Source organism: Sinohyriopsis cumingii, chromosome 2 (genome assembly GCF_028554795.1).
Source record: "Sinohyriopsis cumingii isolate HCF-2022 chromosome 2, ASM2855479v2, whole genome shotgun sequence".
Taxonomy (NCBI): domain Eukaryota; kingdom Metazoa; phylum Mollusca; class Bivalvia; order Unionida; family Unionidae; genus Sinohyriopsis; species Sinohyriopsis cumingii.
In genome coordinates, this window is record NC_142962.1 from 71,836,398 (window position 1) to 71,864,099 (window position 27,702).

Below are 27,702 nucleotides of genomic sequence, written 5' to 3' on the forward strand. Positions count from 1 at the left end.
TCCATTCCCTTTGCAGGAGGACCTACTGAAGGACCACAAATGCGACTGCTGTGGTATCAGCAATAAGCCTTGCCGAACATCCTACTGATACCCAGAAAGAACAAGCTATTCTTTAAATACCTGTTTAGACAGATGAAGATGCCATATGTCGACTACACTGGCCTTGAGGTATTTAATGTGCCACTAAAGTACGAAGACATCAACCAGACATACAGCAAGAACTACAAGACTGTGAGCCAGATCCCATGCAGCTACAGCTATGTAATTGTCTGCTGTGATGGCAGGACCAACCTGGAGGATAAACACCATAACCAACCTCATAGAAAGTCTTGAAGATGAGCTAACGGGCATTCAAGAAACATTCACCAAACTAAGACACACATTAATCGCAGAAATGACCCCTGCAGACTTCAAGGCATTCAAAACCACCCACACCTGCCACATCTGCCTAAAGTGCCTGGGAAAAGACCAAGCCTATGGCAACTGCTACATCATGGGAAAATATTGCAAGCCACTCATAACAGCTGCAACCTCCAGCTGTAAATAAGTCCAGAGATTACCAAGGTGCTGATGATATTACACAAACTGATAGACTATGATTGCCACCTGCTGATGACAGCTTTGGGAACAACCTCTTTGGCTGACATCAACACCATCATTGACATGGAAAAATATACAATGCTCTCTCTGGGCCAGCTCCAGTTCACTGACAGACAGCCTCCATTTCTTAAACAGAAGCCAGGCAAAAGCAGCCACAAATCACCACCCCTGGTCTTCCACACCGTCCACAAGGTCAAACTCCTGACCTCAAGGGTGTCTATCTGTACAAGTACATGGATGGCTGGGACCAATTTAACAAGCAGCACCTACACACACACACCCATCTAAGCCTTCAACAACAGCCTCCGCCATACAGCTGTATCCTCTGGGGACAACCAGCATGACCAGCTCATGTAAGACACCTTCGACTGCAATACCATGGAAGAATATCATAACCTCCATGGTCAGGTCCCTCAAACTTCATCATAAAATCAACTTACTCCTACAATTATAGCTTTTCAACAATACAGGCAATAATGCAATGGGCCAATTATGGGCAATTATATGAATTTGTTTATTCCTTTTCACCAATATTGTTATATAAGCTACTATACATTTCTCTTAAAAATTTTAATTTACCAGGACAATAATTGTGCATACATTTGAATTAACCTGGGCTTTATCAGGACAACTAATTGTGCACGCAGTGAATTGTGCCATGCTTTATCAGTACAATTGTGCACAAACGTGAATTGTGCTGGGCTTTATCCTGGCAAGTAATTGTGTGTATATGTAATTTGTGCCAGGTTTTATCAGGACAAGTAACTGTGAACACATGTAATTTGCGCCAGGTTTATCAGGACAAGTAACTGTGAACACATGTAATTTGTGCCAGGTTTATCAGGACAAGTAACTGTGAACTCATGTAATTTGTGCCATGTTTATCAGGACAAGTAACTGTGAACACATGTGAATTGTGCCAGGTTTTATCAGGACAAGTAACTGTGAACACACGTGAATTGTGCCAGGTTTATCTGGACAACTGTGAACACATGTTAATTGTGCCAGGTTTTATCAGGACAATTGTGAACACATGTGAATTGTGTCTGGCTTTATCAGGACAAATGATTGTGTACACATGAGTTGTGACAGGCTTTATCATGACAAGTAAATGTGCACACGTATGAATAGTGACTGGCTTTATCATGACAAGTAATTGTGTACACAGGTGAATTTTGATGGGTTTTATCATCCAAAGTAATTGTGTACACATGTGAATTGTGACAGGTTTTATCATCACAACTAAATGTGCACACGTATGAATAGTAACAGGCTTTATCATGACATGTAAATGTGTACACAGCTGAACTGTGACATAGTTTATTATGACAAGTAATTATGCACACATGTGATTTGTGATGGGCTTTATCATCACAAGTAATTGTGTACACACATGAATTGTGGCTGGCTTTTGTGATATAGTCTTCATTTTTCAGTACCTGCCAAGCCTACTTAAGATTTTACAGCAAAACTTCATCATATGAGCTTGTCCATGGTGAAAGCAAATCTCTGGTTGTTTCCCAGCATATGATATTTCACCGTGTCCCATGAAGGAGGTGGGTAATATTTTCAAAAGATTAAAGCATTGTCCAGGCAAATACATTTTTAACTAATCAAGTGTATATTGTACCTTCCTATGTACCTATGTCTTTCTGAAAATCTTAAAGTTAGTCATCAACAACTGCGATATTAAAGGTATAAGCAAGAAGCCATTCATCTCGCCAGTGCAAGCAAACAAGATATATAGATCACTTTGTTGCTGGAAGTAGCATTCTGCATGAGGCTAAGTTGTACCATAACTTTCGATTTTTCCTAGGCTTTGCTTTTGCAGGTGAAACATATTTTACACCCTCTCTAACCTTCAGTTCCATCATATAAGTCAGCAGCCCTGGCATCAATCACTTGCTCTTTTTTGTTACTGAGGTTGATCATCATGTCATCAAAGTTCCTTAAAAGGTTTGGATGCACCACAGCCTCAAACTTTGAACGCTGAAATGGAAGAGTGATAACACTTAAAATATGGAATTGCCAATTATATTTTATGTTTAAAACTGTAAATAAATTTTTTTCTCTGAGAATATTTATCTGATCATATTAACAATAAGTTAGAAACGCCACTAACTCCTAGATCTAATGATCATTGAAAGACTATTGTTTTTGGTCTTTCCCAATAACCAGTATATACCTTTAAGATAAAGGGAAGTAATTCTTCCCAGTAATTCCCTTTACTTCCCCATACCACCGCTTGTTGGTTATGGTTATTTACTCTGTTGTGGCTCGAGCTAACCCTCAGTGAGGGGATCTTTGGGAGGGTTTTACAGTAATGTGATCGAGTATGTATTCTTGGACAAATATAATTTACTGTATGCCTTCATCAATCAGATTAACATTAGAATAGGTAAAAGGAGGAAATGATGAACATCCAGCCTGTACCATGGGCACTCTTCAAGGGAAAAATGGCTGAATTTCCTATAGCAAGGATAACCCACTCTCGTAACAAGAGCTAGCAAAAAAAATGATCCTGTAACCCATGATGGCCATGCACTTATAAGAAGAAATTAATGAACTCTTCTTATAAAAAAAATTTCCATGTAAATCTGTGAAGCACTAAACCCACACCCACAAGGAGGTTGTGCAGACATCATCTGGAACACAGCCACAGGACCCACCAGGTTTGATTTGTCTCTGTGAAGCTAAATCATGGAGATGAAAACTTGAGAAGGTCTATTGCACATGCCATCCAACAGTTTTTATCATGTCTCTGATTGAAATATAATATCTGAATGTGAGTGTTACAAGTCAATGCTCTTAAAATAAGTAACAGAAGAGAGTGAAGACAACAAGCTTTGTAAAATTTAAGAAATAATATGTTTCCCTAGTATACAAAGTGAAAAATGAGAAAAAAAAGAACTTAAGGTTTTACGAATTAAATCCAAATTGTAATCCAAGAATTTAGAAAAACACAAGTCCTATCAATGAAAAGTTCTAAGTGAATCTTAGTTCAGATCCCAATGAAATTCATGATGGAAGGCAATGACATCTGTAAAAGTCAGTGTTGTACTGATGTGTCAACAGTCTCTTGTTGAATCACAGAAAATATTCCAGCTTTTAATTCAGTATAAATTCCAGTGAATGTCTCTGTCCAAGAATTAAATCAAAGCACTTTTGTATTTCCAGAGAAAATAATCACTTGAATTCAATAATTTGAAGAAAATAAAATTCAGCCCAAACTGGTCACAACAAAATACAACTTAACGTGTCAAATGTTTTAAGCCCAACTGATAGAACTTTTATCAGAACATCAGTTATACACCTAATTAAGATGCAAAACAGATTCCTGGATGGGGGTCAAAAGTTCATTTTTCTGGAAAGTTTGTTTACCAACTGACACATGCTTAATGACATGCAGTCCAGCTATGACCATGACTCAACTTACTGATTCTTACTCTGAGAAAGATAATAAAGTAGTAGATTTTAAGTAATTAAATATTCTTAACAGTGAGGACTGTAGAAATCACTTTAATCTCATGAGCTGAAATCATCATGAGGTGTATCTGATCTTTTGAAACTTCAACATACTCTCAGCATATTACCCACTTCAGCCATGATGTTTGACCTTGAAAGGTGATACCCTCTTTCCTGTCCTTCAACAGAAGACAGAGAATTTGTCATACCTCACAATGTTTTTTTTTGTGTATGTCAAGTAATGCTCAAGAGCACAGACAGCATCTTGAACCACTGCCTCTCTTGACATATCAACTAAGAGAAAGAGAGCACATAGCCACTCTTTGATTGGCTTCTGAGAGGAACATGCTCTAGCTATAAGCCAATTTGCATCCTTAGGAACCAACTGAACTAGAGATAGTCCAAGACCATTGAAAAGGTGTACAACTCACTCACTGCATGCCAAAGCTATGGCTATCAGAAAGCACATTTTACATTTTAACTGCTTCAGCTAGGAGCTAAAAGGTTTAAACAGATCTTATCAAAACCCATGCTGACATTATGGATGCATGGAGTAAATGAACTGTTAATTGCTTGTAAATATACCATGAAACTATTCCTGCTCATTTAAAATCTTAACAGGCGTTCTTGTATTTACTTTGGAATTCTTGCTTTTTTTATGCACTCATCATGAGCACATAGAGTACCATATATTCTCGTTTACAGGCAGAGTCCCAATCCAAACTGCACAGTTACATTGCATAACATGCTGGCAGATCTGGGTCTATGCAGTTTGCTAGCAATAATCAGTAGAATAAACAATGCAGACCCTGATCTGGTGGCACATTATGCAATGGCAGATCAGGGTCCATGTCACCAGCAGTTGGACTCAACTTACAAGCGAGTATATACAGTAAGCACTTAAAATTTCCAACGTTATGCTGTTACCAGTGAATTTCTCTAACGGACACATATTGTCAAACTCTTGGAATAATTTGCAGTAATCATCATTTTCAGGTAAATTCTTAATTAAAACTGGTTTTCCAAGTATTAACTGTTCTTGAAATTTTTTAATTTCCTTTGTTACATACACACAAGCCAACTTTCTACATCTTAAACTATGATCTGTAAGCTTCTGTCTACTGAACCAAGCAGAACATTTAAGATTTCCATGAAACCCCAACAAAATTCCTGACTTACAAAAAAATGTTTCCGAAAGTTCAACCACAAATCCATTTATTTACAAATTCTTAATGAGAATGCTAGATGGATCAATTTTTGCAGGAAATAAAACATTATGCATCCATAAGGTTACAAGGTATCACTCTTGATATACAGTATACACTAACTCTAATGATAACATTATTCCAGAGACAAGAGTGATATCATAACAAATTTGGCAGCATAAAAGATTCTGTCCATGTAAATCTTTAAGAACAAGCTAGCTAGCTATATAGACAGACAGACTAAAAAAAATACAGAAATAATTGTATAGATATATATAACAGAAAAGAATAAGAAATTTAGAATTTAAATGATTTTTTAAAAATAGTTTAATACATGACAATGGTAAAATGCAACACAAAAGCCAAAGTACCATTGTTTCAAAAGCACAGAGACACATGACACCAGGTGAAATGCACAGCACCTAAAATTTATTTAAAGACTGGCACTCTATTAAAAACAAGAAAATATTGGTAAGATCATCCTGGTGGATGCTGAAGAACTGCTAGAAAGATTTAACAGAAAACAGATGGGGAATATCAGTGCCTGGCACAATCAACTAGAGTTGTATCAAAAGCAATTAATGCAAAAAATAGCACTGCTAGTCCATTTCTAGACAAGCAGATGGCTGCTGGTGAGGTTTGCAACATGATATGTGCATTAAATAGTGGGAGGGGGATCAGTTTTGGGCCTACTGCTGGCAATAAGTGAGGGTGGGTTTTAGCATGTGGCATTAAAACAAGTGTAGACTGTAATTGTATCTAATTTTCTTACCTCTACTTTTGGCTCCTCTGTTGTGACTTCATATCCATCATTCACCCATTTTTGCAATCCACCATCAAGTACTGAGATGTTCTTGTGACCAAAAAACTGCATGGAGCAATTATAAAAATAAATAATCTTCGTTAAGTAAAAAATAATAAATTTAAAAAAAATAATAATAAGACAACTCAAATATCAATGTAGTTAAAGTTGCAATCTCTGCAAATGATGGGAAGTATTATGGATACATTTTTAAAAAATAATAATAAGACAACTCAAATATCAATGTAGTTAAAGTTGCAATCTCTGCAAATGATGGGAAGTACTATGGATTTTGTTGTTGTTGTTGTAGGGTTTAATGCTATTTTTCAGCACCCGATAGGCTATACATGGCGGCCAGTATTAATGGTTGAGGAAGAACCCGGGAAAACTCCAGACCCACATGAAGCTACTGGCAAGCTTTCTCACATACCCACATTGGCTGAACCCGAGACTCGAACACACACAGAGAGTGGTGAGATGGCAGTGATCCGTAATGGAGAGCGCTTTAGATCACTCGGCCACTTGGGGCCCCACTATGGGTTTTTGATAATTTCAATTAAAAAGTTTAACTAAAATAAGGTAAAGAACTAAAGTTGTTAGTAAGTATGAGCTTACAAGATAAACCTCCTTCTGTGACATGTATTGCAATCTTTCAACTATCATTTAATACACTGCATAAAGTAAGCCACAGCAATCCAGCTTTAGCATATGACCTTCTGATTTAGCAAATGCTTGCTATCTTTCAACTATTGTTTAATACACATAAAATAGGTCACATCAAACCACTTTTAGCATATGATTTTCTGATGTAAGCATTACTATCTTTCAACTATTGGTTAATATACTTTATAAAAATAGGTCACAGAAACCAAGTTAAAGCATGCGACACATCCATAGATGAATCTTCAATACAAATGTTATACATGTACCAATATTTGACAACTTTTTGGAATAGTCTGTGTAGAGTTTTAATTTTTTTTTAAATCTGGAGAAATTATGTCAAAGTATGTGGTGCACAACACAAACTCATCACATTATTTCGAAAGGCATTGTTGCCTACTAAACATCTGGACTGCAAGGACTGGTTGGCAGTAGAATCATGTTCAAATTGATTAATGAAAAGTATATCAATTTTATTTTGCTGCGTGACTAATCAAATTATTAAATATCATTTTGCAACAAACGATACCAAAAATGTGTGATTTTATCAACCTCAGTATTTTACTTTTTTCAGTTTCCCTATTTTACATATAGCGATCTATAATTTGTCACGTATCTGTAACATTTTCAGGTGTTATTGTCAAATCTTTTTCCATATTATGCACAGAGAAGTCATCTGAAGTTCTTTGTATGAATGTTGAATTTAACAAGGTCAAAAGGCCACATAAACATGTTTACACTGATTAAAAGTACAACCTGACACTAAGTAATGTGTTTAAAAATTATCTTTTACAACCTACAATCATGAATCTAAAATGAAATACATAATATAGATTTGCAAGATATTGTCAAAAGGACTGCCTACAAGGCTGCAGGCCGCACAATGTGAAGGACTGGCACAGCTGACGGGTTGAACATGACTGATGTAGAGGTACTGAAAACAACTACAATATGTGCCTGTGTAAGAATCACAGCTAAACTATAATTATTAGTTTAGACTGCTCCAGTGGCCAAGTGGTTAGGACATCTGCCCCGAATTACAGGAGGTCATGGGTTCAAACCCCAGCTGAGTCATACCAAAGACTTATAAAAATAGTACTAACAGCTGCCTCGTTAGGCACTCAGCATTAAGAGGTTAGTTATAGGACTGGCCAGCCTGGTGTCAGGATAATGTGACTTGGTGAGACATCATGCTACATGTCTGCAGCATGATGCCCCAATGCTAGACATCACTATAAAATGCCACACTACAGACATTGTAGTGATATGACTGAAAAATTGTTAAAAGCTATGTTAAAAGTCCAAATCACTCACTAATTATTTGAGTAAAGATTTGTTCCAGGTGTCTGATCAAGCAGACATTGTGTTTCAATACCCTTATCAATGCCAGAAAATAAACATGCATGTTAGTAATTTAACATCTGGCATTTACCAGTCCTGGATTGCCAGAAAATAAATAGGTGATGGCAGGAAGTAAGGTTATTATGCACTACTGACTCTGCCAGATTAATAAATATTAATGCCTGGCATAAATAACCAAAGAACCTATAGTATTTGTACTAAGACCTGCAGCTAAAAACAGACCATGATGAAACTCTTCTAGGAAATTCATATTTTCAATCAATAACAATCAGATGTGTTGTTCTACAGTGTTCAATATTAGGTCATCTATTTTTTTCTTCATTTTCATAAATGATGCTTTCTTTCTGTACTTAATTCACTAAAAATGAATATGTCTGTTGATAACTCTAGTAATGGTCTACAAGAAACTTGGCTCCGACTTAGAAAAATATGTAAAGATGTCCAAAGCAATGGGAGATGGTACTGTAGTCAGTGAAAATAAAATGAAATGAATGCTTATCGACACATCCAATCAATTAAAATAAAATGAAATGAATGCTTATTGATACATCCAAACAAGAGCTCCTCACTGGGACTGGTGTTCTATTGGTCAATTTCTTTTCCGTGAGTTTCTTCTCTATTAACCATTTCCGAACAATAACAAGATTTTTAAATTGTGTGCTATTGTGGATATATTGGAAGTAAGATTGGCACCGTTTCCAATATTATCGACTAGGCATCATTAAAGTTTCTTGGGGAAATCTTCAGCCCAACATGACCATCCATTCATGAGCAGTGATCACAAGTGGCAGCCATATTGGATGTAAGAGTGGCATCAGTATCATTTAGGTCCAACTAAGTCTTTTATTGAAAACCCTATTAAAATATGACTATCAGGGTGGCCATAATGGATATAAAATCAGCACCATTTTCATTTAGGTCTAGCAAGACACCATAACAAGTCTTCCGGATATCTACCAAACTTCTAGACAGTATTGGGGGCATGCTGATACTCAAAAAGTGTATTTTGTTGCCCCAAAGACAGTCAGTGCATGTGACCCAAATAAGCAATGATGTACAACTGTGAAAAAATTATCCATACTTATATATAAGACCACAGAAAATGATCAGAAATTTTAATTTTAACCAAAAAAAAACATTTTCTGTGAAGCAATTACTAGTATTACACTTCCAAACCAAATAAAGAACAAGCATTGTCACACACACAGTCACACATACAAGCATTACCTACATTTGGAGGACCTTGTAAATCCACATCCATTAGGAGGTACACCTCAAGGAAAGCATTTATATGCTTCCTTTATAGAGGATTTTAAACAAAAACATATCTCAGACTCTAGATGTTTTGAAAAACTACATTTTTATTTTATTGAAATGATGTGTTTTAACCACAAAAAAATTCTGTCAAGCAATTGACTAGTATTACACTTCCAAATCAAATACAGAACAAGCATTGTCACACACACACAGTCACACACATGCACACACACACACATACTTGTATAATCAAAACCACAAAATACATAAAAAGAGAATAACATGCATACAATTTCTGTCTCTAATGTCTAGATGGTAGAATACAATATTAATTCCGTTTGCTGAATATGTTGCTCTCAATATTTCATCTGAAGGTGATTCAAGTATCATTACTGTTCCTCTCTGCACTCATTAGTAAACCACTGAAATTTTGGGTTTGGGGGAGGCACGGGCTGGAATAAATTTGAAAAAAGTTTTCAAGCTCACACAAGTTTGGGACAAATACCCTTTTTGTGATTTATAGAGAAAAGAACTACTTTTATCCATAATATTAGCTGAGACAAATTATCGTGAGATAAAAGATTCTTGGTTGAAAAGAAAAACCCATGCCCCACCAATGATTAAATGTTCAATCCCTCAGCAACTGGATGGTACTGATGTTCAAACTACTCCAGAAGATTCTATAAATTTTTGGGTTCACTGAAACAAAACGCAACTTTCAAAAATCTGAAAGTTAATAAAATCATTCTGCATACATTCATGCTCTTCATCCACACTGTTCAGTCTCCAAATGCAACAATATAAGACTTCATCCGATTGGCTGATAAAATCAGCAATTATGGTGATAACACAGGTTACCAGAATATGACCCTAAGAGGTGGCTGTCAGATCTTCATGTATAATAGTGGAGATCTGATTTTAATCAGATTGGGCTGGATTCATAACATAATGTGATTGGGGAATGTATCTGAAGGAGAAATGTGACATTCGCCATTTGTAATAATGGGAGTAAAAATGTATTTAATACCTAATGCCTATTTTTTAAAAATAACATGGAGATGTATACACGGTGCACCCATTTTAGAGCACCCTGCAAACACACTTACAATGCTAGGGCAATTACAGCTCCAATTTTTAAAAAAAAAAGAAAAGAATATACCAAAATAATAGGTCCCTATTTGCTGAACATGAATAAAATCAGAATAGAAATGTGAAAATGAAACCTTCATAAAGCACTCACTCTTTCATCAAATTCAGATAATAGTGCCCCAAATTTCTGAAATCAACATCATGAAACTTTAAACTTTAATAACTTGTCCTTTATTTTGTATGTGATTTGGATTTTTAACGTAGCTTTAACAATTTTCCAGTCATATCACTATGATCTCTGCAGTGTGGCTGTTTAAAGTGATGTCTAGCACTGATGCATCATGCTGCAGACATGTAGCATGATGTCCCACCCAGTCACATTATCCTGACACCAGGTCAACCAGACCTAACATTAACCTCTTAATGTTGAGTGTCTAGCGAGGCAGCTGTTAGTACAGTGAGGCAGCTGTTAGTACCATTTTTCTAAAATAAATCCTTGTTATGACTCAGCTGGGGTTTGAACTCATGACCTCCCACATCTGAGGCAGACTCCTATATTTTGTTTAATTTTCTTTCCTTTTTTTTAAAAAAACAACTCAATATACTGTGAATAACAATATACGACAAAATAATAAATGTTTATAATGCCTAATAATGCCAGCACTGCAAGAAATATAAAAAAATTAAATGAATCTTGTTGTCAAGTGACATTCATGTTTCAGCTTCATCTTTTAATTCAGTTTCAGAGTAATCATGATACCCATGTCTGCAGCAGTTCGAGTCTAGGATTCAGCCAATGTTGGTCTGTGAGAAAGCTTGGCAGTAGCTTCTCGTGGGTCGGTGGTTCTTTCCGGTGTTTTCCCGGGTTCTTCCTCCACCATTATTACTGGCTGCCATGTATAGCCTATCGTGTGCTGAAAAATGGCGTTAAACCCCACAACAACAACAAGAAGTAATCATGATAAATGTGGTACGCCTTCTTATAATCAAACATGACCTGTGTTAATTAACCATCAAAGTGATGGCCACAAGAGTTTCCATGAGAACCTAACCAGTGAGTGTTTGTTACATTGCTACAGTCAATAAAACGTAAAACAGCTTTGCATTATCACATTAATAACTTCTTCTGTCTCACACCAAAACAAGGGGTTTTAATAAAAAACAATTAAAAAACAAACAATCTTACACGTGTAAGAGCTAGTGGTCACAGTATAATAAAGTCAACTTATTTTAATTGACCAATTGAACACTGTGTTAAATATAATTATCTATCTAACATCATTAAAGAATCCAACTTTAAGCAGTGACTTATCCTATTCATTCACAAATGTGAGCAGGAAGAGAACCAAGTTAAAAGTCATACCAATACTCACTACATGAAAATCTTAGTTTATAATCAAGGTCAGCAAGGAACCATGTGATAAGTCAAACTAGTACTCAAAAAATGAAAATCTTAGTTTGTGATCAAAGTCAGCAAGGGAACCAAGTTAAAACTCATCCCATTACTCACTGCATGAAAGTCTTAGTTTATGATCAAGGTATGCAAATGAACCAAGTTAAATGTCAAACTCAGGGGGCGCTCACCAGTTATTATTTGTACTTCTGACAGAGTGACGTATGTAAGGTGAAGCTGTTTGCATTTGAAACATGCAGTGAAGAAAATGTAGACATACCTCTATGCTGTTTTGATGTAATGTGGCTGACATTTCTTTGGATATTGAAACTGTGGAAACTACATGATTTAAGCACAATGCCAACTAAAATGACTGCTCCCATGTGCTCAAAAAATCAGCCTGTATCAGTCTAAATTATACAATCTTTAGCAGCTCTTGAAAAAGGGAAAATGAATTTTGCCAGACTAGAAAATACCAGCTTCTGAAAGTGCAATGAATATATTACCAAATATATCAAATGTAAAAAGAAGCTGTCGGCTCTTTTTTTTACACTTTACCTCTTAAGTTCAGAAAGTGAAAATGACCAAGTGGAGCATAGTTTTTTGAAAGGTGCACATCTGGAGTAAGGCCACGTTTTATACTCGATAAACCCTTATTACACCAATCAATCATACACTAAAATAAAGGGAATTAAAGGTTCTTTGAACAATATTAAAGATATACAAGGTCTTTTTTTAAATAGCCAGTATAACCAATCAGGAAACCCAGGGAAATTCTTTCTTTAAAATTCTAACCATATGTAGAGCACCACCTTAGCACAGGAAAATCTTAGTTTGTGATTAAGGTCAGCAAGGAAACCATGTGAAAAGTCATACTGGTCCTCAGTACCAAAAATCTTAGTTTGTGATGAAGGTCAGCATGGGAATGAAATGAAAAGTCACACTGGTCCTCAGAACAAAAACTCTTAGTTTGTGATCAAGGTCAGCATGGGAACCAAATGAAAAGTCACACTCTGCACATGAAGATACTAGTTTCATAGACAGGGTTATTTATGGAGAAGCCAGATTTCAAGTTCATAGAGAGCTTAAAATTTCTAAGAGGTTTGCTGAAATGGAGCATATTTTAATGTTTGCAGTGAAATTACAGCCTATATACTTTAATGATAGAATAAAGGGAAATTGAGTTTTGACGTTGTTTCTCAAAACAACTGCCAAATCTTTCTTTTAAAAAAATATAACCCTGTTCTGAAATAAAAATAAGACTAGAATATATCCACATTCACATGCAAAATGCAGTGATGTAATACAAAATATTTTCACATAAATCAGCATATATAACATGTCCAAAATGAAACCTCAAAATGTTGCTTTGCAGAGAAATATCAAATGCAGCAACTTAATAAATTCACCAAAGCTCTAATTTAACTTTGGTGTAGAACAGGACACACACCAAGGAAGCCAGCAGACAACATCACTCATTAAGCCTTAGAGTGGACCCCTCAAGGCAAGAGAAGAGTGGGCAGGCCAAAGGAAACATGGAAACGTTCTAGTGAGGAAGAGATGAAGATGGAGGGATCCTGATTGCGAGATCTTGATGATACATGTATTGCTTTAATATTTCAAACTTTTATTTTTGGCAATCACAGATTTTGATGGACAAAGTAAATCTAATTTACTGCAAGAGCAAATTAAATTCAAGGAAGTGTAATGATATTACAGTTGTTGTTGTTGTTGTAGGGTTTAACGCCATTTTCAGCACAAGATAGGCTATACATGGCAGCCAGTATTAATGGTGGAGGAAGAACCCAGAAAACCCCCAGAAAGAACCACCGACTCATGAGAAGCTATTGGCAAGCTTTCTCACATAACTACATTAGCCGAATCCGAGACTCGAACCGACGCAGACAGAGGTGAGATGGCAGTGATCCGTAATGGTGAGCGCTTTAGACCACTCGGCCACTCGGGGAATGATATTACAGGGTCATCATGCTCTGATATCCCCATAAATTACTGCTATAAAGAAGCACATGCAATTTCCTATGGAGTTCCAGAAATATAAAGTGAAATTAAGTTGGTATTCCAATATGCATCTGACCTGAAGCTATGTTTGAGAGACAGACAGAAGTTTTAAGTAATAAAATACAAAAAGGATAAAATTATGCTGTATACAATTTATGACACAACACTCATAACATTCACTTCACACCAATATGTTCGTTTTTATGCCATCGCTTGTGCCATGTACTGTGACCAGCATGCAGCTCATGTACATATTATATTTATCAATTTGTTCAAATATTATGCATAAATAATCATTCCTTGAAAACACAGAGGTATAATTTGCATAAGAACTTTGTTAATATACAAGTACCCTATGGGAAAATTTCTTCTTTCAATTTATGCCATAACCTCATGAATGCATCTATGGCCTAAATGGAGTGCCACCTGTACAGGTAAACATAAAACATTAAAATGCAGGACCATACATCATCCAGTGTTTTATAAGGGCATACAAATTCTTCTCACTTACCCTGAAGGTCCACCATGTTCTAAATGAAGACAATGGACCAAATCTGTCATAGGCTATGACATGTGTGTCGGAGTTGATACCCAAGCTCTGCACATAATCTGTGAAGCAGTTAACATCAGGGAGATTGCGAGGTATCAGAGGTGTACTTTCTACGCATTTGTGCAGGTCAAAGAATAACGAATATGGTATATGGCCTCTGTAATCAAACATAATCCTCATATCTTTATATAAGATAACAGCAGTAAAGCTTAACTTTCATTTACAAGATATATGAAATTACTGGTGCAAGTTGATAAAATAATTCACTAACACATACAAAGAGAACTGTACAATGCATGCAGAGATTCATGATATCATGATGGGGTTGATTGGCACACCATATAGCAAATTCATAACTTTTCAAGCACCAGATACGCAATTTTAATAGAAATGATCAACAGCTTACGAAGTATAAACTTCCGGGCTGCTACTTTGTTAACACATTAACCCCTGGAGCTTTTTGTCATTTTTTGCCTGAAAATCGAGTAGGAAACACATTTTGAAAGCTATTTCTGAATAGACTCGAAAACACCAAATCGCCGGTCATCTTTCAATAACATACTGCCTAGTTGTGTTAGAAACATCGTTTTTCGTTGGCTATTTGACTCGCGCATGAGCAGAAGGGTAAAAGTTGTTCTTTTTTTTTCTTTCTTTTTTTTCTTGCTAAACAGAGCCATTATTTTTGTATGGAGACCACTCTTTATTCCAAATGCCCATCTTATCCTACTTTTTGCAAATGCTCATCTGTCTGTTTGCAGTTCATACCGGTTTGCCTTAGATCTGAGTCCAAACAGTCTAAAATCCAGACACAAAATCAGATTCTGACCACAGGCAAATTTTGGGTAAAAAAAAGTTGGGTCCAAAAAATGTTGTTCTATCTGTATTTTGTTGTGCAACTAGATATTCCAGATTATTTGGTAACATTGTACAGCTACATCTGTCTACCCTTCTATAATACCGCCCACTTTAGTGTATCATGCATGACCATGACGCTACAGAGCTCGGCAGTAGGCTACTACCTCCTGCCCGGTAAAGTCGTTGCTAGGGGTTAATGTGTTAAACATTTTATTTTTAGATATCAATTTTTGGATAGCTCCTGGCATATTATCTTGGGGTTTATGTGGACAAACATATAAATTCATAACAAATTTGTAATCGGGAGACCTTCCTCTATCTCATGTCAAATCTAAATTTTTAAATTATTGTTTTAAAATTCTCTCATCTAGTTGAAATGTTCCATCCATCAAATGGCTGAGCCTAACTCAAAGAAACACAAGCTTGAAGACACTGACCAAGATTGTGGCAAGTTTCAGGCTGATTGGATTAAAGTCTTCCCTGGCATTGTAGATGTATCCAATTTAGGGTTTTCACATGCTTTTTGTAAAATATGCAATAATAACATTAAAGTGGTGGTGTGGAGCATATATGATCTGGAGGAACACTTCAGGACAAAACTGCATGAAAGAAATTTTGAAATGAAGAAGGAAGCATCCATCAAAAGCTTCTTTGCTTAGCCAAAGCAGGAAGATGATAGATAGTGTTATAAGTAAAAAAAATGAAATAAAGTTTCAGAAATGTAAATAATTATGTAAATGTGTGTCATAATACTTTGTGTATACCATTTGTTGTTTCAAAACTGCTGATCTTATATAATGTATGAATACATTTTTTTCGTGTAGGGTTTTATTTTTATATCTTTGTAAGGTTTGTATTGGTCTGGCTTACAGGTTTACATCTCAAAGGGTTGACACCTATATATATATCCCAGATGGCCACTTGACACAGCAATCAACTGGTGGCAATGGTCATTCTAATTTCTCATGGCAAATGTCCTAATTTCCTATATAAATGTAATGTGTGTAACAGTCACCTGAATTCTGCAGTAATTGGACAGGTGTTTTCTAACCAACGGTTTCTCCCTCCCTTATGTGGTAACTTGGGGCATATCTACTGTGACTGCTCAGTCTATGCAAAACTAAATGTTTGCTTCATAAGGAAGGCATTGTTTAGATAACGGAATATCATGTAAATTGATGTGCAAACCTTTCTTATCTCAACTGTACTCACCATGCAGTCATACTGTCAACATAACTCAATGATGTTAATATGTCAAATTCAAAGTATGCCAGTTTTTATCATTTGGGAAAAGGGTTGAAGCAATTCAGTTGCTGGATGGTGGGTAAAGTAGCCATGTTATCAAAGCAGAAACGGAAGTCTCCTTCTGTGCCATTGTAACTGGTATAGTTTCATATGTTCATCTAAGTCCCCGTGAAATAAAGCTATATATAATGTAAAAAGTTCATTTTTGAGATATCAGTTAGATCTCTTTTCATTAGCAATTATTGAATATTTAAAACTTGTCTGTAAAGTCAGGTGAAGTTTCAGTTCATGGGGCATAAAGAATACACAGAGAACAGCCGTTTCCAGACCTAATTTATACAAACTGAGTGAACAATGAGTCAGTCATATGTCTTACTGTGATACGTAGGAAACTATTTTTGTTGAATGAATAAAAAATATATATTGTTACTCTATAGTTAAGAATGAAATATAGAAATATTCTTGGTGAAATATTGTTCACATTTCTTCAATACTATATTTGTCTCATACAAAAAATATATCCACATACCTTAACATGTGAAAATACAAGATTTCCCATAATGCAATGTGCTGCTTGAATACATGTTCCTACAGAAGTTGGAATTGTTGCAAAAACAACAAGCAATTTTTGGGCTTGAGCAACAAATGGAAATCACAATGTCTTTCATGCAATAAAATTGTTTTCTGTTTAACTCATTCGGCCCTAGAGGTTTTTATAGTTTTCACCTGAAATGCGAGTAGGAAAGACATTTTGGGGGCTATTTCTGAATACATTGTAATACATTGCCTTTCAACAGATTTTCCATGAGAATAATGCCTGGTTGTATTAGAAAGATTGTTCTGCATTGGTTATTTTGCTTGCGCATGAGCAGAAGGGTAAAAGTTGGAGTTCTTTTGTTTTTTTTGCTTAATGGACCCAACATTTACATATGGAGACCACTCTTAATTCCAAATGCCCACTTTATCCTAGGTTTTGCAAAGGTTCACCTGTCTGTGTGCAGTTCAGACTGGTCTGCCTTAGATCTGAGGCCAAAAGATATAAAATCCGGACACAAAATCACATTCCGACCACAAGTGAATTTTGGGTGAGAAAAAAAATGGGTCCAAAAATTAGGTTTTTCACTCTGTATTTTGTAGTGCAACTAGAACTTCTAAATTATATGGTATCATTGTAGAGCTATATCTGTCTGCTTTTTTGTAATACCACCCACTTTGGTGTATCTTAAATGACCTTGCTGTTGCAGAGCTCGGAAATAGGGTACAGCCTCATCACGCCTACAGGCGGGATTGGGGCCAAAAGAGTTAAGATATCTGATTAGAGATATTTCAATCGAGTTGTGGGGAACCTACAAAAGGAGGAAATGAAGCGTAAGCCTAGACTTCTAAGCCAAGAAGCAGGATGAAGACTGGAGTATAACAAAAAGAAAACTTTTTTCCTCCATAAATGCCTTAGAGTTTATATCTTGTTCTGTAACAATTACATATTTCAACTCATGGCCTCAACATTTTTTAAAATATCATATATTTTGTACTACACGATGAAATATATCAAGTATTAACGTAAGTAAAGAAAATATCCTCAATGAAATATGAATAGCAATTTTAAGATCATTTGATCAACAAATGAAACTATAATTTTTGCTGATTGAATTTTAAGATGAAGTCTAATTCTTTTACTCTAAAAGTTTTACAAATTCAATGCAAGATATAAGCGACTAGAATATATGCCTCAACACTCAGCCTGGCTCAATATTAATTGCCATGGTGCATACATTTTGAAGATTTGTCACGAACAAGTTAATCTCCTTCATTCCAAGAATTCATAAATTGTATACAGACTCCACTAAAAGTGGGTGGACTAGGTCATAATAATTACTTTAAGTTTATATTGTTGGATCATTTATTTAAATCATATCATGAAAATGTTGTGCATTCTGAAAGACAAATCAACTTAAACACACAGCATTAGAAGCCTGTATTCAATTTCTAAAGAGTTATACCTGTGAATCAATTTACCTACTTTTGATAGAATTCTTTGTAGGAATCTACAGATTTGTCTGTCACAAAAGAGGTGTCTAGAATTCGAAGGCCGACTCCATTAGCAGCTGACTTAAACCCTCCACTTACAGTCTCATGAAGCCAGTTGGTGGAAACCAGTGTGACCAGTCTCTTCAGGGTCATTATGATTTCCTGCAACACAAACTTTCATTTTTTGGTCTTTTTCATTTTGAGAGTGATTTAGAAGTTTCTATACACTGGCCCAGAAATGAGTACTCATTTGAACAATTTATGACATGAATTAACTAATTTCTATATTTTTTTAGACTTGTTACAAGCACAACACTGAAATTATCAAATGAGTTGACTAAATTTAAGATCAAATGAACACCATTAACTTCCTGAATTTTTCTAAAGCACATCAACTGCATAAAAAAATCTACTACAAGCTTAGAAAACTCAAATATATGAGAAGACAAGAGGTCAAAGTGTAGGTATAAAACACAAAAGAATTCATGTGGCAGGATTCTCAACAGACCCACACCATCAAGTTTTGATGCTTAGAATTAAATTTGACTAATTTCTGATACATGGAAATTCCAACCTGTACATTTTTTATAATACACATTGATTTGGGCCAGGGCATCTGTCTAAATTACCCTTGATTTGCCTCTAGTATAATTTCCTACTGAGTGCACTCTATCCCTAACAAATTTACTGTACGTGCCAATGATCAACATTCACCAGACTAATGTTTATACTTTACTGCCCAATAGAATTGCACCCATGTAAAGGCAATATGAACTAGCTGAAGCTAACAGGTCAACAGTGTCATGCTTGAGTGTGCATAACTGAATGAAGGTTACATTTTTCTGGGATTAGCTTTGATGTTTATGACATTTAAAGGATGTGGGAATCAGGTATGACCTGACTAGATTAACTTTTGATCCAATATCAGCATTTTTTTGTTGCCCATCAAATAATAGACAATTAGATAAAACTGAAAAATTTGACGGCACGCTAAGTCAATTGCCAATGGTAAGTGTACAAACTTTAATTTCATTAAGCTATGAATCTGCTTCAATCAGCTCATGACTGTCAAAAACAAATACTCAGGAGATTTCAGTCTAGACTCATGAGAATCTGGGATCAATGGTCAAAAAGCTCTTCATTTTTCAAATATATTGAGGACCCTTTATGGTCATGAGCTGGACACAAATAAGAAATATATATTAATCAAGCACAAAATGCAAGTCACAGTGACTTGCAAGGGTATTGTACAAAACTGACGTCCATCTAGTTATCAAGTTTCATTTTTCGAACCCAATAAATAAAAATTACCCACAAAATTTCAAGACAGTAATTGAAGTTGAAAATATGGGTCCCATAGGCATTTATTGCAAAAAGGGATAATACTTATCAAGATGCATCCCATCACCGAGGTTCATGATTCAAGGCTGGAGAGTATGTACACAGCATGCACTAACACCTATGTGGTTACGAACACAAAAATTTACCTCAGCCAGTAACAGATGAAACTTATTTCACAGTGAATTTTTTTTGCTCAGGTGTGGTGCTAAAAGTGACATATACAATCTAGTTTTACAGCAAGAACAGTTAAAATACAAACTTTAACAAAAGTAAATCCTAAAATATGGGTCACAGTGAACTACTTTTTTGATGTAAGTGTAGTACTCATCAAAGTTCATCCCATCACCAAGTTTCTTCATTCCACATAAATTTGATAAAAATATGTACAGAACATGCAAAAAACGTGTGATCATGAACTATATGCCCTACATGTGAACCTCCTAGGCCATAGGGGGTTTTCTCCTGATATGTGGGTGTCTCCCATCTCTCCTATCACCCAATAAAATCTTCCACGTGTACAAAATTATTATTGAAAACTTAGTAGTATATTTACAGTAATACTGCTTGTGATCATGTGACTGAACTGGCTTACATTGGGCAAGATCTTTCAGTTGCTGATTTAAGCAGCATAAAACACTATCCCTTTGATTCTGTCTACAGGGACATCTGACTTTAGTTTTTGAAGTTTGTTGACATGGATTATGCTTTTGTGATCATACTTAATTCCAAACAGATTAGCGATTAATTAATTATGGTTGGTTTACTAAAGAGATCAATCAGCATAAAACAGATCAATTTGGCTTCAATGTTTCTTGTCAAGATGTCTAAATGCGTATTATCTCTCAATGATAAAATACCAAAAGCTAAGCAGCCAAAAGTATCTCATGACATTTAGTAATGGATGGAAACAGGAATGTAAGTGGCTGGAATCAAGTTCAAAGGACATACATATGCATTCATCCCTTCCCATAAAGCTGACCTTAAAATCTGTCAAGAATGCCATTATATGTCATGCAGCATAGTAAAGCATATTAAATGGAACAATAAATATGCCATCACTGAAATCTGCATCAAACATGGATAAAAAAATACCTGTCAAGACACTGACTGCAATCTTTACAGCCAGAAATAATCTCCTGTTTATGGGTGCAGTTCATTTTCCAGAGTTATTCAAAAATAATATTCACTGACTTGGAAATCACATAAAAGTTCTCATGCACATGGTCAAAAACTGCTAAAATAGTTACCAATGCTTTGGGTCCTCATTTGGATAAGAAAGTCAAAGACATATGCGGCAATGAAAAGTCTGCCGTCCTCTTAGTATTTTGTAGGCACCAGTAGGCACGGTGGAATCTGAAGAAGTATGTGTTCTTGAACTAAATCTACTGTGGAAAAACCATAAACTTATTAGACTACCATGACAGTGACCTTTGGTCTTTAGACCCCATTATTTATAGTTTTTAATCCACCCTAAGAGCAATCCATCAAATAGTTTGGTAAAGGAACCTGCTCTAAAACAAAAGCTAACTGTGCAAAGAAACATTTTTCTTTTAGTAATAATAACTTTCACCTGTGAACTTTTAAGCCCAAATCCAAAGGCCTTATCCATATCTTTAGCAAAATCCCCCACAAACTTCTTTTAATATATGTGGTCTAAAACTGAAGTTACCAGACAAAAACTACATTTCTTCTTCAGTAGTAAGGAAAAATATTTGACCATTTGGTCCCAAAATCTATAGGCCTCTCTTACAACCAAACTGGCAGAGAAATAAAATATTTGTGCAGAAACCATTTTTCTTCACTCAGTCACAATGACTTGACCTTTATATTTTCTACCCTGAAATTAACAGAATTCTTCCTTACTCCAAATACAGGCTGTTTCCAAAGTTTGGAAATGGAACATGGTAATGAAATCAACTTCTCAATCACAAAGGAAATCAAGCCAGACATTTCTGATCAGATGCAAGACCATAATTACCATCTACACAGGTACTGGTTAGTTTATATCAACCAATCAAAAAATGGCTACCATACTTGTATTTATTTTGGCTTAATGTAGGAGTGAAAACAAACAATTTTCCAACATTCAATGCCACTGCTTACCTATAAAACATAGCATCATACAACTGCTACTGTCTTAAGTGTACTATAATTTATAAATCATTTGATGACGTTTATTCATGTAGACCGGGTGGTTGAAGAACGACGATCTATTCCCTAGTCATGTTAGATTAATTTATTGATGTAAGGAGCAATTAAACCTACAACATGTAAAACAAACATTCAAGTACAAATACAAACATGAATTATAAAAAGTGACAATACAATATAAACTTCAAACAATTCATATGCAACAACAAATATCATGCATAATTATCAATTAATTCCAATTCTTCCCAGAACTACGACTTCTATATAGTATTTATTTATAAATTCTTGTCAAAGAAATACAAAAGTAGATGTAGATTATATATTCTACAAGTGCTACATACTGGAGAGAGTTTTGAATCTCCTCTCCATGAAGACTTCTGATAGACTGCATTGAGAGAAAGGAGGATAAAGCAGGGTTAGTAATGCACATCAACATGCAAAGCACATGCCAACATGCAAAGCACCTGCTATTATGGTGAACACTTATTATTTCATTCACTCTGCTTACTTAGTAACCTATACATATATATGCTACATGAGATTCTCTCCACAAATGTATCACATATGTATTCTACTACACTGTAAACATAATGGCAAGACAACACACATACAACAGATATAACACTGATGCTCACTATAACACTGGTTACATCCTTATCTGCCGTAGTGATACTACCATGACTGATCAGCCCCAGTGGGATTCGAACCTACCTGATTCTCCCTGGAAGCACACTAACATCACATTTATACACCATTCTACAATAACTGATCCACAATAGGGATTAATGCTGAAAAATTCCAAACTTGAATTATAAATTCAATGCACATCAATAAAAATGTGTACAGCTAACCCAATTTTTACTCACCGACCCACCCCACAAATAATGCCCTCCTTTGTGATTTGTTACATAAGCATAAGAAAGACATTAAAACTTCAGGTCCCTGTGGTTTATGATGCAAGTACAATATGTCTGTGGAATCGTGTGTTTTTCTGTGAATAACGAATTGTTGGACGTAACAATGTTCCAAATGAACATTTCAAAGCACTGACATTAAGTTTTAAATCAATATAAGTCTATCTGGAACTCTGCTCTGGAATAGTATTCCAGTTGAGATTAGAAATGCCCACTCTATTTCCTTCTTCCAAACCCAAGTACGACAAAATCTCTGACAACATGAAATCACCTTATCGGTAATATGTGTTCATTTATATTACCGATAAGGTGACTTCATGTTGTCAGAGATTTCGCCGTACTTTTTTGATAAAACATCAGACTCCTGTGCACGAACCTAATTCCACGGTACCAGTTGTATTACCCGCTTATGTATGCTAAGAAATTTACTGCAGTTATCCCACCACTGTCCACATACAGGTAACTTTTAGTTTCTTTCTTTATGAATGCAGACAATGTCCTTTTATTATCTTGGTGACAACAATAAATTTTAAACTAGGCCTACCACAAAATGTTATGTCTTACGCATAGGTCGCTTGATCATCGTCATCTAGACGCTTGAAGTATTAGAGGCGTAAGTATCAGATCAAGCAAGACCCTGTCACCTGACACCAAATCACCTTGGCAATTGCGCAAGTCCAGGTGGGTGGCGCTTAGATGTATCGGCATTGTCAAACTTCGTTACGTTCCGGTTTTAGTGGCGATGGAACGGAGTGGGAACATAGAATTCAGAAATAAACAAAACTAGCTGTGATCGGTGCCTAATGTAGAAATGTACTCTATATCAGGCTTTAAAAAAAATGTCGAACCTCTGGCATCATGTGAGATTATGTTAATTCATATCTAGATCATATTTTGTATTTGTTAAATGATCTCTTTTTAAAAAATATGATGCGCAATTTGCACCTGTTGTCACTCGATAGCTCTTACCCTTCTTTAGTTCTAGCAGAGTTATCTCTCTTAAATGCGACGAAGTACTTGGTTCTGTTCTTGTCAAATTGACAATCTAACATTATTCTCTATGACAGTGTGTGACACGCATGCTGCGGTTGGACAGAAACCATGAAACACTAGCACTGAGATCTAGGGAAAACAATTGCTACCGCGCTACCATGACCGCAGACTAACTTAAATATAGTGGTCTACCCATTGTTATATACCCCCACAATACTTCTGAACAGCATAATGCAGAATGAAAGTATCCCAGACGTGTTAAAGTAGTGATCATCACACCAGTGCCACCCCACCCCGACCCCAAGAGACGGACAATACTTTACCCAGTAATTATAGGGGCATCACACTGACAACCGATCTTAGCAAACTAGACAGTAAGCTGATCCCTACCCAAAATAAACACCTAAAAGGTTTCACAAAAACACCCCACCCCAACCACGTAGCGCTGCTCAATACAAACGAGACGTTCGCCTAGCCTCTGACGTTTATGTTATGAAGTTCCCATGAGGAAGCTCTAAGCAGCAGAGGGGGCGAACAGACCACTTGTCTGAAACATCATTTCTTTAAATACAAGCTTCTTCCGAAATAAAAAAATAAGGTCACTAAACCAAAGCGTCTAACCTGACCGAGAGTTTTTATCGAAATTTGTGTTTACATACCGGAGGTCCCGCCCCCTCTGCTGCTATCAGTTTATCCAAAAATTTTATCAAGTCCAATACAATATCTTGTTCTAGGATCATGTAAATTTATTGTTATAAACCCGTACTGGGTTGATTGTGCTTGTGAAAAGAAATTTCTGAATTTAATTATATCCATGTCACCGCTACACCAAGTTTGATGAATATTTCGCAACGTGTGCGTATCGACTCCATTAAACATAACTAAAATATTACAGTTATCTCTGATCACTTTTGGTATTTGTGTGTATCGCTGAGTAACATAAATCACATCAGTGTTTTTATGTCTGCCACGTGAAAAAATTCTAGCAGGATTTGATTGCTTGTCCAGCATCACATCATCGTATACAACTAAATTATTAATAAATCCGTCTAAAACATCAACATTCGGCGCTTCATCAATATCGGTTATAAACTCTATAACATCGTTATCTTCGTCCAGTAATCTTGCGTTTTTATTAAAATCTTTAAGTACATCATAGCATCTCTGATCATCAACTGATGGAGCTACTAAATACAACTTATCCCACTTTAACCATCTCATTATCAGATTAAGTAATAATTGCGTCTTGGCTAAATACCCTGGAGAAAAACATCTACCAGGATATAATTATTGTGGTACTGGCACTCGACTTGATATCAGTCTTGACAATCAGGATCGACCAAAACTAGGTGAGCATCCCACAAATGATATTGATAAAGCATGTCACGTTCATGATGTGGCTTATAAAAATAAAGATCTACAACATAGGCATATTGCAGATGTGAAGTTGATTCATTCGCTAGATTCCATAAAAAATAAAAATATCAGAGAATCATTAGTTAATTGGTTAGTAAAATCTGCAATGAAAGGTAAACTCGTATTAGGAGCTGGTAATTAATTATAAATGGAATCAATTTATTATAGTCCAAGGGGATACTGGAGGGGTAAATCAGCAATTAGTAAACTCGTTGATGCAGCAAAAGTCAAACAGTCTACTGCTAAAGCGTGGTTATCCAAACAAGCAATATGGCAAATTTACCTACCATCACCGAAACGAATTCAGTACGCACATTTCGATGTTAGTGTTCCTAATGAAGTTCATCAAGCAGATATTCTGTTTTTACCACATGATACGATTAAAGTACGTAGACGTCAAATAACATACAAATACGCGTTAACTGTCATTGACATTGCAAGTAGATATAAAGAGGCAGAACCATTATCAACGAAAACATCATCTGAAATAGCCGATGCGTTTGAACGAATTTATCAACGAGGACCATTACGATGGCCACAACTATTACAGGTTGATCCTGGCAAATAATTTCTTGGTCCAGTATCATCGTTAATGAAGCAACATAATGTCAAAATCAGACGAGGAGATACTGCAATTCATCGTGATCAGGCAATTGTTGAACGATTCAATCGAACACTTGCTGAGCGGTTATTTGGATATCAATACGCGAAGGAATTTATTCAAGACAAGAGATCTCGCGAATGGGTTGCAAGATTACCAAGTGTGATAGCGCGTTAAATAACGAAATTACTCGAACAACCAACATGAAACCCATTAGCGCAGTCACAAAAAAAAAAAAAAAAACATATACCAATACAACGATGTGATTTTTCAGCGCAGCCAGTACTGGGTAATATTATGTAAGATATTTATATGAACCCGGTGAACTTGAAGGTGGTAAAAAAAGAGCGACTGATCCTATTTGGAGTATTACGACTCACAAGATATCTAGTGTAACAAGATCTACTGGTAGACCCGCAATCTACAGACTGGATTCAACTGCTCCTCAACGTGGTTTTACACGTGAACAATTGCAGGTGATTCCTGAAGATACACAATTACCATCGCAATCACTTAACTAGCACCCCTACGTCGATTACACTCAAGACAGGTCAACATCGTGTTTTCTCGTGTATGGCCAAGATGGTTATCTTTCCTATCTACGGTAAATTGTCTTGGATCATTTTTCAGATACCGACATAACATTATACAATTACAACTTGCACAGTGATTATTTTGCTGTTGTTTCAGCGTATTAATAAATTCAACGTCAAGATCAAAGTCGTGTTTTTTTTTTTATCACACTGTTTATAACCAGCTAATTTTTTTCTTCTTATATCGCTGTCAATATCATCATCATTGATCACTGACTCGTTCATGATAATCCTTCGTAGTTGAGATATTCTTCTGACTCGAGACACTGCGAGATAAACCAAATTTTACTACTCGACGATCCAAACAACTGTGTCAGTAATAGTTAATCCTTGAGATGGATGAATCATCATCGCGTATCCTAGCGTTCACGGGGATTTATTTGTTTTTAGCGCATCCTCAACAACATTGACATCAACTATGACAATATCATTTAATACTAAATTCTGTTTCTCGATCTGTCCTGGTATATCAACATCAATATTTTGCCGCCGTGTATCAGCTGGTCGATAACATAACGGAACTGGCAACGTTGGAAACTTTTCTTTATGTAACTGAAACAACCGCTGCTGAAGTGCGTCTCTGACCACCTTTCTACTTGAAACTATCAGATCGTTTGGTCTCCACGTTTGCAGAAAGTCTTTCATGGGTGTTTCTGAAATTATCCCACGCATTACTTCACGTTGAATTTTATTCGGCTGTAGTCTGATTAATTTTTTAAACTCACTTAATTCTGGATCAATTGCTCTATGATCAGCAGCCACTTCTTCGAAGTGGTCAACAAAATCTTTCAGCCAATCTTGTGGAGATGGTCCAACAAAAGGCGGTGGTTGACCGTGATCGCCACACATTATCACAGCAGTATTTTTTGTTAATAGCCAATCAAGAAATGTTTTTAATGTTTCTAACGGTACTGTACATATTTCATCCCAAACGATAATCCTTGGAATATATTTCTCTCCCATCCTCGAAGAAGTCCATGCATCACCCTTCCATCGGAAGAAGCTGTGATAGGTACACGACTGCACTCCTCGTTGTTTCATCTCTCGCGCGAGTCTATGTGTAGGCGTTAAAACAATCATATTTGAATTCTGAAATAATTCGATTGCTCGAGTCGTCTTACCAGAATCTCCCGGTCCGTTCAGATAAACCGTTCTATTTCTGG

The 27,702-nt window shown here is 36.0% G+C and overlaps 1 protein-coding gene across 6 annotated transcripts in view; it reads right to left on the reverse strand.

Moving 5' to 3' along the window:
- Positions 1–23,618, reverse strand: part of LOC149805147 (thiosulfate sulfurtransferase-like) — a 35,384-nt gene extending 11,766 nt beyond the window's left edge. The window contains exons 1-5 of one of the 6 annotated variants that reach the window (XM_089947837.1): positions 23,481–23,618; positions 18,523–18,692; positions 14,364–14,559; positions 6,043–6,138; positions 2,460–2,589 (exon numbers count right to left, since the gene is read on the reverse strand). In XM_089947837.1, coding sequence (XP_089803963.1) covers positions 2,460–2,589; positions 6,043–6,138; positions 14,364–14,559; positions 18,523–18,683 — 583 coding nt within the window. In that variant the 5' untranslated portion in view covers positions 18,684–18,692; positions 23,481–23,618. Of the gene's footprint in view, positions 1–2,459; positions 2,590–6,042; positions 6,139–14,363; positions 14,560–18,522; positions 18,693–21,118; positions 21,246–23,312 lie in introns of those variants that run through there. The other 5 variants (XM_089947876.1, XM_089947860.1, XM_089947846.1 and 2 more) reach the window with 5 other exon arrangements.
- Between the last annotated feature and the right edge of the window lie 4,084 nt (positions 23,619–27,702).